Here is a 15,606-nt window from a genome sequence, read left to right on the forward strand (position 1 = left end):
ATGTGACACACCCACACACACATATACGCACACATACATACAGACGGTGTGTCAGTGAAAGCGAAACTCTGCCATCAAAGGAAATTAAAGGCTGATGTTGGGTAATGTGTGCGAGGAACAATTAGGCGACGAATAACACTGACTTATTTATAGATGATCTGATGAACTGAATATGTGGCGGGAAGACAAATAATATTTAAAAATAGATTCAAAGATCAAACGTTTGCTAAGCGATGCAATTTTGACAGCTTTTAAAAGTAGAAAAAATAATTTGAGTTTGTTTTAAACAAATTTGCGTTTCATTGTTTTGAGATACAATCGATTAGAAATGATTGTGTTTGGCCTGTTTTCAGCCGGTAATTGCAATATATAATTAGTGAAAAGAAAGTGTAGATCAAATAATGTTTTTGCTAATCGATTGAATTTTGACAGTATCGAAAAAGCAGTTTGCTTTTCTTATGGTAATTGATTGATTATATTAATTGATATACCAAATATAGCACCCGGCATATTTTAGTTATATGAAACATTATTTGGTATATTCTAAGTTATTTTTACTGCACTGTTTTGCTTTTACTCAAAATGGGTTACGGGTATTTCACAGTCGATTCCAGCTTATTTACTTTTTTAACTAAAACTTGAGATCTATTCACTTATCAAATTATCTTTCAAGGCATCGAACAACTGCATTTGCTTATTCAGTTATCAATATGCATTGGTTTGATTTTTTCTATGAATTATTGTATATTAGTAGAAATATATAAATTATATTATTAAAAACTGAAATACTGAAAATCTAAACTAATGTTTGCTAATCGATGGACTATTGACTGCTTCAAAAGCAGTTAATATGTTAAGACTGTTGCTTAAAAGCAATTACGATAAAGAAAAAAACTAATAAGATATAAGCGAACATAAAAAAGTAATTATTGGTCTCGAACTGAAAATGAAAAGTTATGTGTGCTAATCGATTGAATTTTGACAGGATCGAAAAGTGAAATTAGCTTTGCTTAATATCGATTTCCATTGGTTTTATTGTTTTCGATAAATTGTTATAAGAGCAGAAGCTGTTATTTGCCAATAAATAAAAGAAGGAAGCGCTGTTCCTGGCAAGCACTTACGACAAATTGCCATAAATAAGTACAATTTACACATGTGTATGTGTGTGTATGCGTGTGTGAGAGTGTAAGTGTGTGTCTTGTGTCCTGCCTACTGGCTGCTGGCAGAATCTTTGTATTTTTGTTGGCCAGGGCCAAAACGCAGTCAAGCAGCCAAGCGGCGACAACTGCAGCAGTCTTCGAGCTTATTTATGCCTTTAGCCAACCTCAGCAGCATCAACAATAATACATAATAACAACAGCAAGAACAACAAAGCAGCAAGAGCAAAAAACTATTGTAGCCAAAAGTCAAGTGAATTTCCTTCACACACACACACACATACACACACACACGCATACAATAAAAAATAACTCACACACATAGAGAGAAACCAAACAGGATGAACGACTTGCTCGCAATGGCATGAAATGTACTTTGTTATGAATTTTTGTTACATCCTTTTTCGTTTTTCGTTTTGGGGTTTGCTTCTTCTGCTCCCATTTACTTCCTTCTAGGAATGGCAACGACAGCAACAGCCACAGCAACAGCAACAGCAACTGTGGCAGTAGCTACAGCACTAGCAGCAACAACAAACATTAGAAAAAGGACGCAAACACATCCGTAAATAATTTGTTCATGCCCCTTTTTTTGTGCTCCCGTTTTTCTTTGGCATTTCGTTGCTGTTGTTGTTGTTGTTTGTTTTGTTGCCACTGTGTTATGTCTTCTTTGTGTTTATTTGAATGCGTTGCTTTCTTCTTGTTTTCTCGTTTTTTTTTTGTGTCACGATAAGCAAAATAAAGTAATGAACAGAGAAATTGAAAATGTTGCAACAAATAAAAACAACTGGGATAAGAAAGAAATGCGAGGCTAAAATAAAATAAAAGCCATAAAATGGTTAAACGCTGTTGTCCTGGAAAGTGGCAATCGGATTTTCAGATTTCAACGGGTTGGCAATTAATAAAAGGAATGAAAAAATGCTAAAGCTTTGAATTAGCAAAGGGAAATGAAACTTGATAACGTGATACGAATAAAAACAATGAATAAAATAAATTGAACAACAATAAAAACACAGTTTTTAATACAATTGCGATGATAATAAAAAGCAACGTGAATTATGTGTGCATTTGAATTTCATTGAATATGACAATTTGAATGCAAAGTAAATAGAATTGCGACCATTATTGTTTCTAGATAAATAAACAAATTCACATTGACAATTTAAATGCAAATAATAAATTTTGATTCGATAAAAATAACTTATGTTAATAGTAGCATAACATTTCCCCACCTAACTTATAATAAACAAAAGTATTTCCCTAAGATATGCTTACCCCATCTAAAAAAACAAAAGAATAAGTTCAGAGGTCGTTGCAAAGAAAGTAGTGTGTGTAAAAAAGAGATACAAATATCAGATCGAGAAACTGTTGCTTCCTCTGGCTACCGAAGAGTGACAGAGATGGATTGCTGAATGTGGGAAGCGAGTCAGAATCACAGCTTTGTTATTGTTGTTGCCTTTGGCAGCATTTGCCATTCTTGGAATATGTTTCCACATAAGCAGGATTCTATATGCTTCTCTGTATGTGTGTGTGGGTGTGTTGTCATTTATGTACATTTGGATAAGTCAACGTAATTTTTCTTTCCCTTTTTTCAACGCTTATTTACCATTTCATTTCCATATGCACAAAGCAAATAAGCAAACAATTGGAGTTTACTTGCAAACAGTGAGCAGAATGTGAGTGTTGGGTTTGATACAATGTTGTTGTTGCCACCGACAGTCAAGTTTGAATGAATCGCGTGGTGGCTTAAGAGTGGAGAAAGGCAGGGCAACAACTTTACTGACTTCAGTGACACGCGTGAGACGTTTGGCGTGTTTCCTTGGGCGCGAGTTTTTGACATGGAAAAGGCTCTCGCCAAAGTTGACAGGATTTTAGGTGGGCGCGGAAAGGATTACGCGGAAATATCGACTTGCAAATGTACAATACACACAATCTATATGTATTTTGTGTGCACAGGATAATCGACAGGCTGTCATTGTGTTTACACTAAATTTCAATTAAATTTTGAGGCCTCGTTGACATTGACAGCAGCCACAGCCGCAGCCACAGCAGCAAATGCAAATAGCATTTGGCATAAGAAACAGCAGAGAGACAGCAACTAAAAAAGAATACAACAAGAAGAAGTACAGGAAAAGAGAGAAAAAAAGAAAAACGAAAACAAAAACAATTGCAAATGCTGTCGCTGTCGCCAAACAAATCTCAACAAACTTTACAAAACAATTTTATGCGAGAAAATGAAGCCACTTTTCGCACAACAAAAACAACGAACAACACACAGAAAATCGTCGCGTGGGCAACTGCCACAAAGTGTGACCAAGAGGAACGCTCTGTGAGAGAGGGAACGAAGGGGGCAGCGGGGCATAGCTTGTGCGGATTTGCTGACTGGATTTAAAATGGAAATTATTTGAGAAAACCAATTCACTTTATTACTTTGGGGCATACGCAAAGTAAAACAAAAGCAGCAACAGAAGCAACAACAACTCTCGAGCACCACAAAGGCAAGCGACCATAAAAATTAATGCAATAAAAACACATGGCACATGGCACATGGCACAAGAGGCAGCTCAAACAGCATTGAAAGCGAAACAAAAGTTGTCACGCAGAAAAGAAACCGAAACAAAGCCAAGCACGAAGAAAAACTTGCATTCGATAAGGAAGAAAGCGCTTCTAAATTAAGTGAGAACACAAGGAAACAACAGCAACAAACTTCTCTCTATCATCTAGTCAGAAAATCAACACAAAAACACTCCGAGAGTGAGATTGATAAATAACCAAGAAGCAAGATACTTAAAGACAATGCGAACTTAGTCTACTCATTTGCAAGATGTTTTAGCGACACCCAAAAAGCAACAACTTATTGTTATAGAGTCAACAAAATAAAAACAAAATTTAAGCTAGAGAAAGAATGCAAAAAATCTTAATGTGGCTGACTCGAAAAGTAAGCTATTTATTCACTTAAGCTGAACAATAAAAATAGAGTGACTAATTAGTCATGAAATATACCATCCACTATATATAGATACTTTAAACATAACATAGCTGATCATAAAGTTGAAATGGTAATCAAAGTAGTTGAAAATATTTTAAGAAGATTCATTCGCATCTATACTAAATTTTAACCAAGTGAGATTGCAAAATTTAGTTTTTTGTTGACATTGGTGTTGGGACTAAATTGCAAATCGAAGAATACTTCAGTCCAGTAAGTTTATTTGTTTTATAGAAATTTCAGGGAAAGTTACTCATTAAAAAGTGTTAGAAGTTTATGTAATTTATTATTATTTGTTCCATCTCCTAGAAGAGTCACTTAAGGTAGCTGATCGTGAATATATTTCTACTCTTAGAATTATTTATTCATATAAGCATAAGCTAAATTGGAGTGACTAATTAGTCATATAAATCCACTATATCGAGCCTCTTTAAACATAAAATAACTCATAATCAAGTTAAAATGTTAATGAAGTTTGGAATGACAATACAGTTAAAGTCATAATAAGAAGATTCAACAGCATCAGTCTTTGATATAGTATCTCAATCTGAGTTGAAAGTAAGTGAGATTGCCAAAACGTATCTTTTTGTTGACATTGGAGTTGTGAGTACATTGCAAATCGAATACTTGGAATACTTTATATTATAAATATGTCAGTTCTAAACATATGATTAATCTCTATAATCCAATTAAATATCCCTCAAGTCCATCTAATGATTCACTCTTTCATCTTTTTCCCAAAAGTAGTTTTCGTAAAAACTACTCTTACTTAATTCATAGAGAAGGATCTTCAAGTGTAGCTAATGACTTAGTTCTTTATGTTTTCAAATGTTTGTGCATCGCAGGGCTTCAATTAAAAGTCGAGAGCTCCTCGTAGATTTTATTTCTATGCCTTCACTTTGCCATGACTCCGCCTTGGCAGCAATTAAAAGGACCTGCGAGTCATAAACATTGAAGCTACTGTTGTTGCTGTTGTTGTTGTTACCGTGTTGCTGTTGTTGTTGCTGAGCTGCCACCCGGCGGTGTTGCTGCATCCATTTGCTGCGACTCCCGCTGTTGATACAGCTTCTTGTTGTGCTTGATTGAGCTTGAAGTTGCGCCTCATAAAATCGCGCTGCCGTGTCGTGGGCATAATTACACTTTTCAATTATGCATAATTATGTGCCGCGCAGCAATTTGTGTTTTGTCGTTTAAAAATTTAAAGTGCAGCACATCTAACCAACGTTCAAATCTCACACTGCTCTTCCTTCGTTCTCCCTTCTCCCTACACATCCCCATTTTTCCCTCTAACAAATGCGCTGCTGTTATGCGATATGCCCGAAGCGAACTGAGGCGGATCGACCGCATTTTTGTTTGCATGTCCCACTGTTTTCTGCTCTCTGCTCTTGTGCATTCTTTTCACTCTGCGGTTGGCATTGGCCATGTCGCTGGCAAGGACAACGAGACCAGCAACAACAGCAACAACAGCGCAGCAGGCAGACATAAATCAGGATTTTCGCAGCCTGGGCCACAAATGTTTTTAAAAGGATTCGCTGTGGGGGCTGAGCGCGCAGCGCAGTAAAAACAAAAATAACTTTGGGGGTCGTTTGGGTTCGTTGTCGTTGTCGTTCTCGTTGTCGCCTGCAATCGCTGATAATCTTATGCATGCTTAAACAGGATATAGATACATATATACTATGTATATATATACTGGGTCTATGGCAATGTTCAAGTGCCGACTTATGACTTACCCATCATGCAGCAGAGCAGCGTCGAAAGGGTCAACATTTTGATGCGTGGTTTGGGCGCCGAGCGCCAATTGCCTCGAATCTCCTTTCAGCTCCCTTTTTGTCTCTTTCTCTCTTCTTTCTCTGTTCTTTTCACTCTTTAGCACTTTCACTTTTTACCGTGTTTTTTGCTTTACTTGCGCTATCGATTTGCACTTTATTTGCTTTAAGTGTTTTATATAGCTGCACTTTTAGCAGTTTTTTTTAGCACTTTTCCCGGTGGTAACTGTAACTGTAAATGATATTTTCATTGCGCATTGCACAGACAACACAACACAAACACAAACAGCAACAGCGACAGCCTCTCAATGAATTAAACACTCGGCGTGACATTTAAAACACTTAATTCCATTGGCAGACATTTTAATCTTTTAACGTTCGTTTGTTAACCTTTTTTCGCCACTTTCTGGCTGTCACTGCTGCTGTTGCTGCTGCTGCTGCTGTTGCTGTTGTTATTGTTCGTTCTTCGGTCTAGGCCAAATATTATTTGTTTTCCTTCTTTTAGCCTTTTATTTATGCCACTTTTGCCGTTGCCGTTGCCGTTGCCTTTCCTTGTTGCCCCCGCTTTTTGTTGCCGTACAGTTTCAACGCTTTTTGCTGCCTCGTCTTTGCAGACCAAATTGATTTTGTCAGCGCTCCGAACTTAAATTGATTAAATTTATCATTGTTTTTATAAGCCTCGCTTTCTATCCTTGTATTTGTGTTAATGAAATCCATAAATTGATCAAAATAAAAAGCACCTAGAAAAGCATTTTAACGACCAGATTAAAGACAGAAAAAGCAATCATGAAAAATAAATTATATTTAATTTGATGCTTTAAATCTAAATGTAGTCACAATATTTTAAGAACTCTACTGCCTTTTATTTATAAATATTTAAGGAATAACTAAAAGGATTCTCCCCTCCCTTTGACATGTGAACCGAGCCGAACGCAACCTTCGAAGTTAACCTGCTCACTTCTAGTTTTAAACACCTCTGGCCGCATAGGGAAAATAAAAATCAATTAAACTGTGTTACCACGTATCCATTTGACCAAGACAAATCTATCATGCAAAAGATAACCAAGCGATGTATGATTAACAGAAACTTTAACTATAATTTCCGTGTAGCATATTTGATGAGCCCAGACTGACACGCATGTCTATGGAATATTGATGGGATCCCAGCCCACAAATTAGACCCAAAAATAAATCTCCGCCCGCTTAAACATACTCAAATATGTATTTGTATATATAAAAATGCTTTTCCATACATATGTGTATCTATTTTCTTTCCTTATTCGGGTTTAGGGACCCAGCCTCGGGGGCTTGTCACGCCTCAAAATTGAAACCCGCCCAGCAACTGTCTGAGTGTTTGGCCAACAACTTTGGCATATCCTTGAGGCTGTCAGTCATTTTTATGTATTCCATTTCACTCAGTTGGACATCAATCAATTTGGCCAATGGCAGCCAGAAGTTTCTTTATTTTTGGACCAAAACTCTGCTTCCTTAAGCAGAGTTGAGTGTTCACTCGGGTACTCGCAAATTTGTCGCAGGCGTGTAAAATTAATTAAAAGCTAATTAATTGCAAATTTGCAACAGTGTCACCAACTAATTACAAACTGCAAATGGTGCTGCCCCGGGTTGAGAGGGCTCAACTTAAAGGTACAATGACTGACAGCAGCCAAAGGCAAGGCGAGACGAAGGCTTCGCTACCCTTTGCTTGGTTGCCGGGCTTCAATCAGCAGCAGGCTTCTTAGCCCGCTCAGCCTTGGCGCCCTGTGTGGGCCACTTGTCACTGTTGCTTCCGTAATGGAATTAGAGACGGCAGCAGGCAGCAGGCAGCGAGCAGGAAGACAGCCAGAAGGCAGAGGATAGAGGACAGAGGCAGGCAGGACATCGCCGTCGTTCTCGTGTCTCTCAAAAGTGTTAACGCACTCAAGTTCTTTGTGTATTGTTTCTCTACATGTGTATGTGTGTGTGTTTGTGTCTGTGGGTGTCATCCCGTTTATATATGTATGTATGTGTGTGTGTGTGGCTTGGTAATTGTTGCCTAAGGCACTGAAAGCTCAACTGAAGTCCACTTGTCGCACTCTCTTCCTCTATAGCGCCATCTATCTGCTGTCTCTTGACTTAGCTGCTGCTTCTCTTGCTGTCTCCTGTCTCCTGTCTGCGCTGTCTGTGTGTAGGTGTAATTGTAAACGTCTGCAGTTTGTTGCTCAGCACTTGAGCTCAGCCCCCCTTTGGCGTCGCTTGCCATTATGCTTAGTATCCGTGATTAGATGACATACCCAGTTACCCTTCTTCGTCCCCCTATCGACCCCGCCCCCTCCTCATCATCGTTTTGGCCATTTCCGCAATGCTGCGTTTCAGTGATTCCCTGTGCGACATTGCTTCGCATTGTTCATGAATATTTTATTGATACAACAGCATTGTGTGCTTACTTTAGTTTAGTATCCATTCTGTTTGCTTGTTTTGCTAAATTGAAAGCAATTTACGCAGATTTTCCCTGCATTTAAGCTAATGATTATGGCCTCTGCCTTCTGTCTTCTGTCCTTTTCATATGGCAATTGGGAATTGGCAGAGCTTCAACGCAATTTTGCCAATTCAAAGCCAACTCTATACTCGTAATATATTTTAAATAAAATGCCAATTCGAAAGGTTGTTCTCAGCTTAAACTACTCGTATTTATTTGCCAGCTCAAGTGCTTATGCTCCTCTTTTTTTTTGGTCTGACTTAAATGCTGCTAAGAACGGTAAAACGGAACTTTCCGTTGCGCGTTTTTCTTTTTGGCGACTTTTGTTGACGTGAGCTCTTATTTGTCGAAAAACTGAGCAAAACTTTTCTCGCTTGTCTGCAACTACTTAGTGCAACAATCAAGGACAAAAGTTTCCCTCTTCTTTTTTTTTTTTGCGCGTTGGCTCCAACAATAGTTATTTTGTGGTTTTTTTCCTTGTACAACGTGACGTATGTGTAACACATTGGTTTACGCAATGCGCATACGCACTGTTGGCTGGCTGCTTGGCGATCGTTGAGCTGACCACAAAAACAAAAAAATGCCACCCCAGCACATTTTTTGTGTTAATTTTTTATGTGTTTTCTATTAATTTTTGTCACTTTTCAGTCGGCGAGGGCTGTGAAAATATTGAATTACAAAATATTGCTGTTCGAAGACAATTTGTGTAGACAATTTGTTTTGACGCGTTATTCCATTTATCGAGCACTGGCAAAGATCAAAGGCGATAAAGTACACTCTCACTCTCACTCTCGGTCCCGTTCTCATTCTCATTCTCTCGATGATGAGCTTGTTTTGTATTGACTTTGGTTTTGGTTTGTTTTATTTTCTGTTTTGCTGTTTTTAATTTGTTAATTTATTCTGAGCATTTGTGGACGCGTTCAACTAAATATAGAACAACTTAATTTGCTGCCTGCTAATGAAACATAGTGCCACAGCATTGGAGTCTAGTTATGGAGTGAGAGGGCGAGGGCAGAGGCGGGGGCGGGGGCGTGGGCAGCATAGCATAAGGGCGAGAGACGTTGTGTAGGCGTAAACACATTTTTATTTGTTTTGTGTGCGTTTTGCTGTTTTTATTTTATTAGTTTCGTCTTTTGTCGCCTGCCATTTGCTAACAAGTTGCGAACACGCGGCAAGCAGCGAGCAGCGAGAAAAAAATCGCATATAATTCGAAACGATGTCATAAAATATTCGCGTGCGTCGCGCGTTTTACTAAACTGCCCCAAAAGGCAACGGGAACGGTAAATGGCAATGGCAATGGCAACAATACAGCAACAGTAACAACAATAGCAACAACATTGGCAACAAACAATGGGCCCATTCAATTTCATCTCCTGCCCAAGCCGGCAATGAGGCAATGAGGCTTTTCCTGCGTTTTCACACGTTCAAAATTTACGACTCGACACTTTTTTCCATCGCATACGTTCTTCTTTCTTTTTTTTTGCGAGTTGCTCTCAACTTTTGTTTTACACACACCTTACACACACTTAATCCATATGGAGTACGCAAAGTGCAATAGATTTTGTTTTGTTTTGTGCACTCGATTAACTTGTTTGTAGATTTTGGCTTGTTTTGTTTTGTTATCGAATACGTTATCGGAATATTTAGGATTAGTTGACGAAAACTTTTGCGTTTGCTTCTGCTTCTGCACGTGTCACCCGCTGCGTTTGTCTCTCGCATGCGTTCACCGTCGTTGTCGCACTGAAACTGAAACTGAAACTTATTTTTGGGCCTTGCACTTGCCAGTCAGTCAGCGAGGCAACGAGGCAGCGAGGCAGGCAGCCAGTCCAGGCAGACGAACCTTTGCCTCCTCCATTATCAGGATGAGGTCTCGTGTTGTCGGTTCTAGATTGTCGGTTGCTTGCCGCTCGGTTTGTTGTTGCTGCCTCTGTTCGTGCCTCGCTGTGGCATCGTCAACTGTGCCGCCTCGTGTGGCACAGCCGATTACCCAGCTGTGCTCAATTCGCCGCAAACAAAAAGTTCTCTTAATTTACGCTCTCGCTCTTGTTGTGCCACTTGTGCTCTTTCTAGGTCTAACAAATTACTAGATCTAGATTACAACTGGGAAGTCGAGAAAAACTTGCCGAGCTTCTTAAATGTGTCTTGACATTTCAATAATAATTTGAAAATATTAAATATCAATTAAAAAATATTCAACTCAATAATAGGTAATTTTTAATTTAGTAATCAGTAATTGAATCCTCAAGTGGACTTCTTATTCTTTCAATGAGTCAAACACTTTACACTGAAACGTTTTAATAGTATTAGATTTTATAAAAAGCTAAAACTTAAGTATAACAATATATAAATTCAGTTCAGTTAAGAAAAGGTATTAGAAGCTTACATTACATTAACGTAAATATAAATATAATCAATTCAAAACAGAAAATAAAAACTATTTTTTTTTCTCTTTTTTTTTAATTAATTAGCTTCTTTATTTAAGTATCGAACCAGTACAGCAAGAACAAAATAGTACTATAACAACACAGGTAAAAGAAATGTTTATGTTTGGGCCAATCCTTATATTAGTTTAAGGTGTTTCTGAGAAGTTTACTATTGGGTGAACGTTTTGGCGAACCCTTGACGCTTCAATCGCCTCAACGGTCTAGCTGGTAGGAGACTCCTAGCGAGTCTGCTTTTATGAGTTAGCAACCTATCGCTATATCGGCTTGTGTGTCTGCCAATCTGCTCCTCTACAGAATGTATTTTCAGATCGCGGTGTAGGGTGGATCCTCTCACGTACCAAGGGCAGTTTGTAATTTGCCGTAACACCCTATTCTGCGTTTGCGTTTGTAGTTTGATTCGGCAGCAATCCCCCAAATCTGCATTCCATATATCCAGATTGGCAATATGCAATGTACGTAAACTGCTCTCTTTGCGCGAAGAGACATTTTGCTTCTTTTGTTGAGCAGCCAGCGCAATTTCTGTAGCCTTTGGCCACAGTTCTTGGTGACAGCTTTTAAATGTGGCGCAAAAGTGAGTCTCTTGTCTAGAACGATACCAAGATATTTCGCAGAGGTAGGTTGTTCCAGAGTCACGCCTTCGAAGTGATTAGCTGGAGTGGTGGAGATTTTGTTTTTGTGGAATTGACCTTCAGATTCCACCTTCTGCACCAAGCTGCTAAGCTATCCAGGTATCCTTGGAGTCCGTTTGCAGCTTCTACTCTGCTTGGAGAGTTGTATAATACAGCATACAGCATGTCGTCCGCATAAGTTGCAATGAGAGCCTTGGAGGGATCTTCCATATATGCACCCATTAGGATGGGTAGGTCATAGGTGTATAGGGAGTAGAGCAGAGGTCCTAAAACACTACCCTGCGGGACTCTAGCTCTCATGTGACATGCTGCTTACTAACATCAAATAATTATAAAATTAATATTATTTAACTACATAGTATATGTACATAATCTTATTTTAACTTTCAGTTTAACACTTCCTCAGCTACAGCACTATTACAATAATTAATAATTCTGACTTTATGGAAATTTCGATATAATTTTTCTTACTTATTATAACGTATAGTATATAGCTATCAAACACTTTCTCAGGCTTAAACGACACCATCCTCAATTAAAATTGTTATACGTCAGTGTAAATCTTCAATCATTCAAATTATTTAATCAATAATCCCATATTTTCAGAAAGCCCACGCATTATTATTACAATGTGAAAATTTATTATGTTATATAATAAATCGCATACTTTATTACTTTCACTTTCAACAACATCATCGGCAATAACTATGACTATCGGTCAGTGCTGTGTTGTAAGTTATCAAACAGTAAAATAAATATTTAATATACGTAATAATTTCACATTTGAAGGAAACATACTGAGTGTCAAATCGTCATTATGTCAACATTATTGTTATTACTTTTTATCTACTATGAACGTAATTATCAAGCACTTTCTCAGTCTTGGAGAGAGTCCTCAACAAAAGTGGCAATATTGTTTACTACCAAACATTTAAGATAATAAATAATGTTATCAATACACAATTTAAGAGAAGATCATACATAAATAAAATATACAATTGTATTTTATAAAAATCTACTCCATGTCAACGTTATTTGTATTATATTTGTATCTTCCACAGTCTTGGACAACAATATCCGCAACAACAATGATTACAGGTCGGTGTAATGCTGCTAGTTACTTAATATTGAAAATGTTTTCTAGTAACTATACACTTAAAAGAAGCGAAAATAATACTAGATACAATATAAAATTATGTCAACATTATTGTTATTACTTTTTATCTACTATGAACGTAATTATAAAGTACTTTCTCAGACTTGGAGAGAGTCCTCAACAAAAGTTACAATATTGTTTACGACCAAACATTTAAGATAATAAATAATGTTATCAATACACAATTTAAGAGAAGATCATACATAAATAAAATATACAATTGTATTTTATAAAAATCTACTCCATGTCAACGGTATTTGTATTATTTTGTAAATTCCACAGTCTTGGACAACAATATCCGCAACAACAAAGATTACAGGTCAGTGTAATGCTGCTAGTTACTTAATATTGAAAGAAGCGAAAACATTACTAGACCAATATAAAATTGTGTCAACATTATTTTTATTACATTTTATCTACTATGAATGTAAGTATCAAGCAATTTCTCAACAAAAGTTGCAATATTGTTTACTTCCAAACATTTAAAATAATAAATAATATTATCAATACACAATTTTAAAGATCATACATAAATAAAATATAAAATTGTATTATATAAAAATCTAATCCATGTCAATGTTATTTGTATTATTTTGTATCTTCCACAGTCTTGGACAACAATATCCGCAACAACAAAGATTACAGGTCAGTGTAATGCTGCTAGTTACTTAATATTGAAAGTGTTTCCAGTAACTATACACTTAAAAGAAGCGAAAACATTACTGGACCAATAAAAAACTGTGTCAACATTATTTTTATTACATTTTATCTACCAAACTATTAAGCACTTTCTCAGACTCGGACAACAGCATCCGCAACAACAATGGCTGTAGGTCAGTGCTAGTCAAAGCAGCAAGAAGAGCAACAATTGAAGAGCGCGCATGCGCACAAAAGAAACTCGCTCTCATTATTTTTGTTTCTCTTTTGCGGCGAATTAATGGACTTATAATGAAATTTAGGTAGCGCCTTTGCATAAAAAGAGCTAATGACAATATAAATTCACATGCCTTGTGGAAATCTGCTGCAGATGTCGCTGTTGTTGTTACTGCTCCTCCTTCTCCATCTTCATCTCATTCCACAACTGCAGGCAATATCAATTTATATAGGGGACATTTATAGTTGGAGTTGAGTATGATATCTCTTGGGATAGTGGAGACCATTTTATCGTGGTGGCGAAAATCAGTAATTAGCGTAAATTAAGTTGGTAAAAAGCGCAAGTGCTTTGAATTCAACCAACTGCTTGTTGTTGTTGTTGTTGTTGTTATTCCTGTTGATTATGTGGCAATTAGTTGTCGCTTTTGCGGCATGCCACCCTCTGTGTTGTCTTGACAGCAACAACAGCAGGTAAATCCCCATCCAGAGAGTCAATCCAGAGCAGCTTAGCATCCTAATTAAACAAGTTGATTAATTTCGCCACCCGTTGACCTTCAGCCTCTCGATGCTAAGGCTTCTCAACTCCAGCTCAATCCAGCCTCAACTTGTGGATAGTTTTGATAAGTTCTGACCTGGGTCATCTTACCATACAGAAGAAGTTTGTAGCCAAGTTTATTCCCACAAGCTCGCATATATTGTTGAAGGTATTAAACTGCTCAAAATGCCCGCAAGCCATGCAAAAGTTTCCCATATCAATTTTCGAAGCGTATTGCAAATATTCTTTAAGCCAGTCAAATGACTGCAAATTCATGAAAGAGGGAAACCCAAATAAAATCTTTTGCTGCATACATTTTATGATTTATGAAAATATTCCAAACTTGCCACAATTATATATATTGGACCACCCACAATCCACAATCTACTGTCCAATGCCCACTGCCCACTGTGGTAATGCAATCAGCTTCAGCATTAAATTAAATCTCCGAGCAGAGAGAGTTTTTGTTTGGGGCAGTGTTGCATATTCAACAATTGCAAAACTGGGCGAAACCGACGACGAAGTAATAACAAATGCAAATGAATGCTCAAGAAAATTTAGTTACTACAAAATGTTCGTATTCCTTGCTCTGACAGACAAATGCGCAGATGAGTTTTTGGCTTAGTCCTTGAAAGGAAGACAAGAAGCCTCCTTCTTGGCTACCCTTTCGCTGGCCGACGAACAATTGAATTGGTTTAATTTGTTGCTAGAATACTTTTGGCGAAATAAATAAGGAACAATTGCACACAATGCACAATGCAATGTAACAAAGATCCAAGACGAAATTTAAGCCAAGCACATATAGTACACATTCATTGCTATGTCGTCCTGCTAGTCAATATAATCAAGCTGCCCAATTCCCCAGCAGCTGCTGCTGCCGCACACAAAATGACAAAAAATGAAGTGCCAATGTGTAGACGACATGTTCGTGGCAGCGAGAAGGGGTGACGACGGAAGGGGCGAGAGGATCTCGGCACTGATGAGTTCACTTCACTGAGCAAATGAAACGATATTGTTGTCAATTTAGGTGCAACAAAGAACAACAACGAACAACGTCAGACAAGACAAAACAAACAGCATGCATGATGCCTGACAAAGAAACCAACCAGAGGGAGTGAAAGTGAGAGGAGAGGGGAGGCCAGTGAAAGGGAGAGTGTGAGTGCGAGTGTGAGTGTGAGGGGGTGGCAAGCATTCAGGAAGATATCAGAAAGGATGACAGCAGTAACATCAGCAGCCCAACTACCAGCTAGCAGCTACCAGGTTTCCGAGCACATAACAACAAAGGCAAACAACAACAAATTGCATGTCCTTCCGCCTTAGATGCAACACAATATACGCACTCATATTTACTTTGTCAAGTAAAAAAGGAAGGGGATGCAGGATGCAGGACGAGGGGAGCTGCATTGGGTTAAGGGCAAACTCCTGCTGCAGCATTAATGAAAACTGTAAGCGAACTGACACAGATAACATGGCACAAGAGCACACACACACACACACACACAACTCACATTGCCACATGCCACATGGGTGTGGCAGTATTTGCAACACACAGCAGGACAATTTCCGCACCTGCGGGAAGCTGCTGAAATTGGACAGCTATTTGGTGTT

At 38.0% G+C, this 15,606-nt stretch overlaps 1 protein-coding gene and 1 long non-coding RNA gene across 5 annotated transcripts in view; one reads left to right on the plus strand and one right to left on the minus strand.

Annotated features, from left to right (window-relative positions):
- LOC117568424 (zwei Ig domain protein zig-8) overlaps positions 1-10,020 on the minus strand; it is a 42,418-nt gene extending 32,398 nt beyond the window's left edge. Inside the window, exons 1-2 of one of the 4 annotated variants that reach the window (XM_052006018.1) lie at positions 9,877-10,020; positions 5,871-6,132 (exon numbers count right to left, since the gene is read on the minus strand). In XM_052006018.1, the coding sequence (XP_051861978.1) occupies positions 5,871-5,907 (37 nt within the window). In that variant the 5' untranslated portion in view covers positions 5,908-6,132; positions 9,877-10,020. Of the gene's footprint in view, positions 1-5,870; positions 6,661-9,876 lie in introns of those variants that run through there. The other 3 variants (XM_052006017.1, XM_034249074.2, XM_034249080.2) reach the window with 3 other exon arrangements.
- LOC127565766 (uncharacterized) lies at positions 4,278-13,303 on the plus strand. The gene is made up of 3 exons (XR_007955126.1): positions 4,278-4,353; positions 12,496-12,532; positions 13,236-13,303. It is a non-coding gene; the product is annotated as an uncharacterized LOC127565766 (long non-coding RNA).
- Positions 13,304-15,606: the final 2,303 nt, after the last annotated feature.

The sequence above is a fragment of the Drosophila albomicans genome, chromosome 3 (genome assembly GCF_009650485.2).
Source record: "Drosophila albomicans strain 15112-1751.03 chromosome 3, ASM965048v2, whole genome shotgun sequence".
NCBI classification, from domain to species: Eukaryota; Metazoa; Arthropoda; class Insecta; order Diptera; family Drosophilidae; genus Drosophila; species Drosophila albomicans.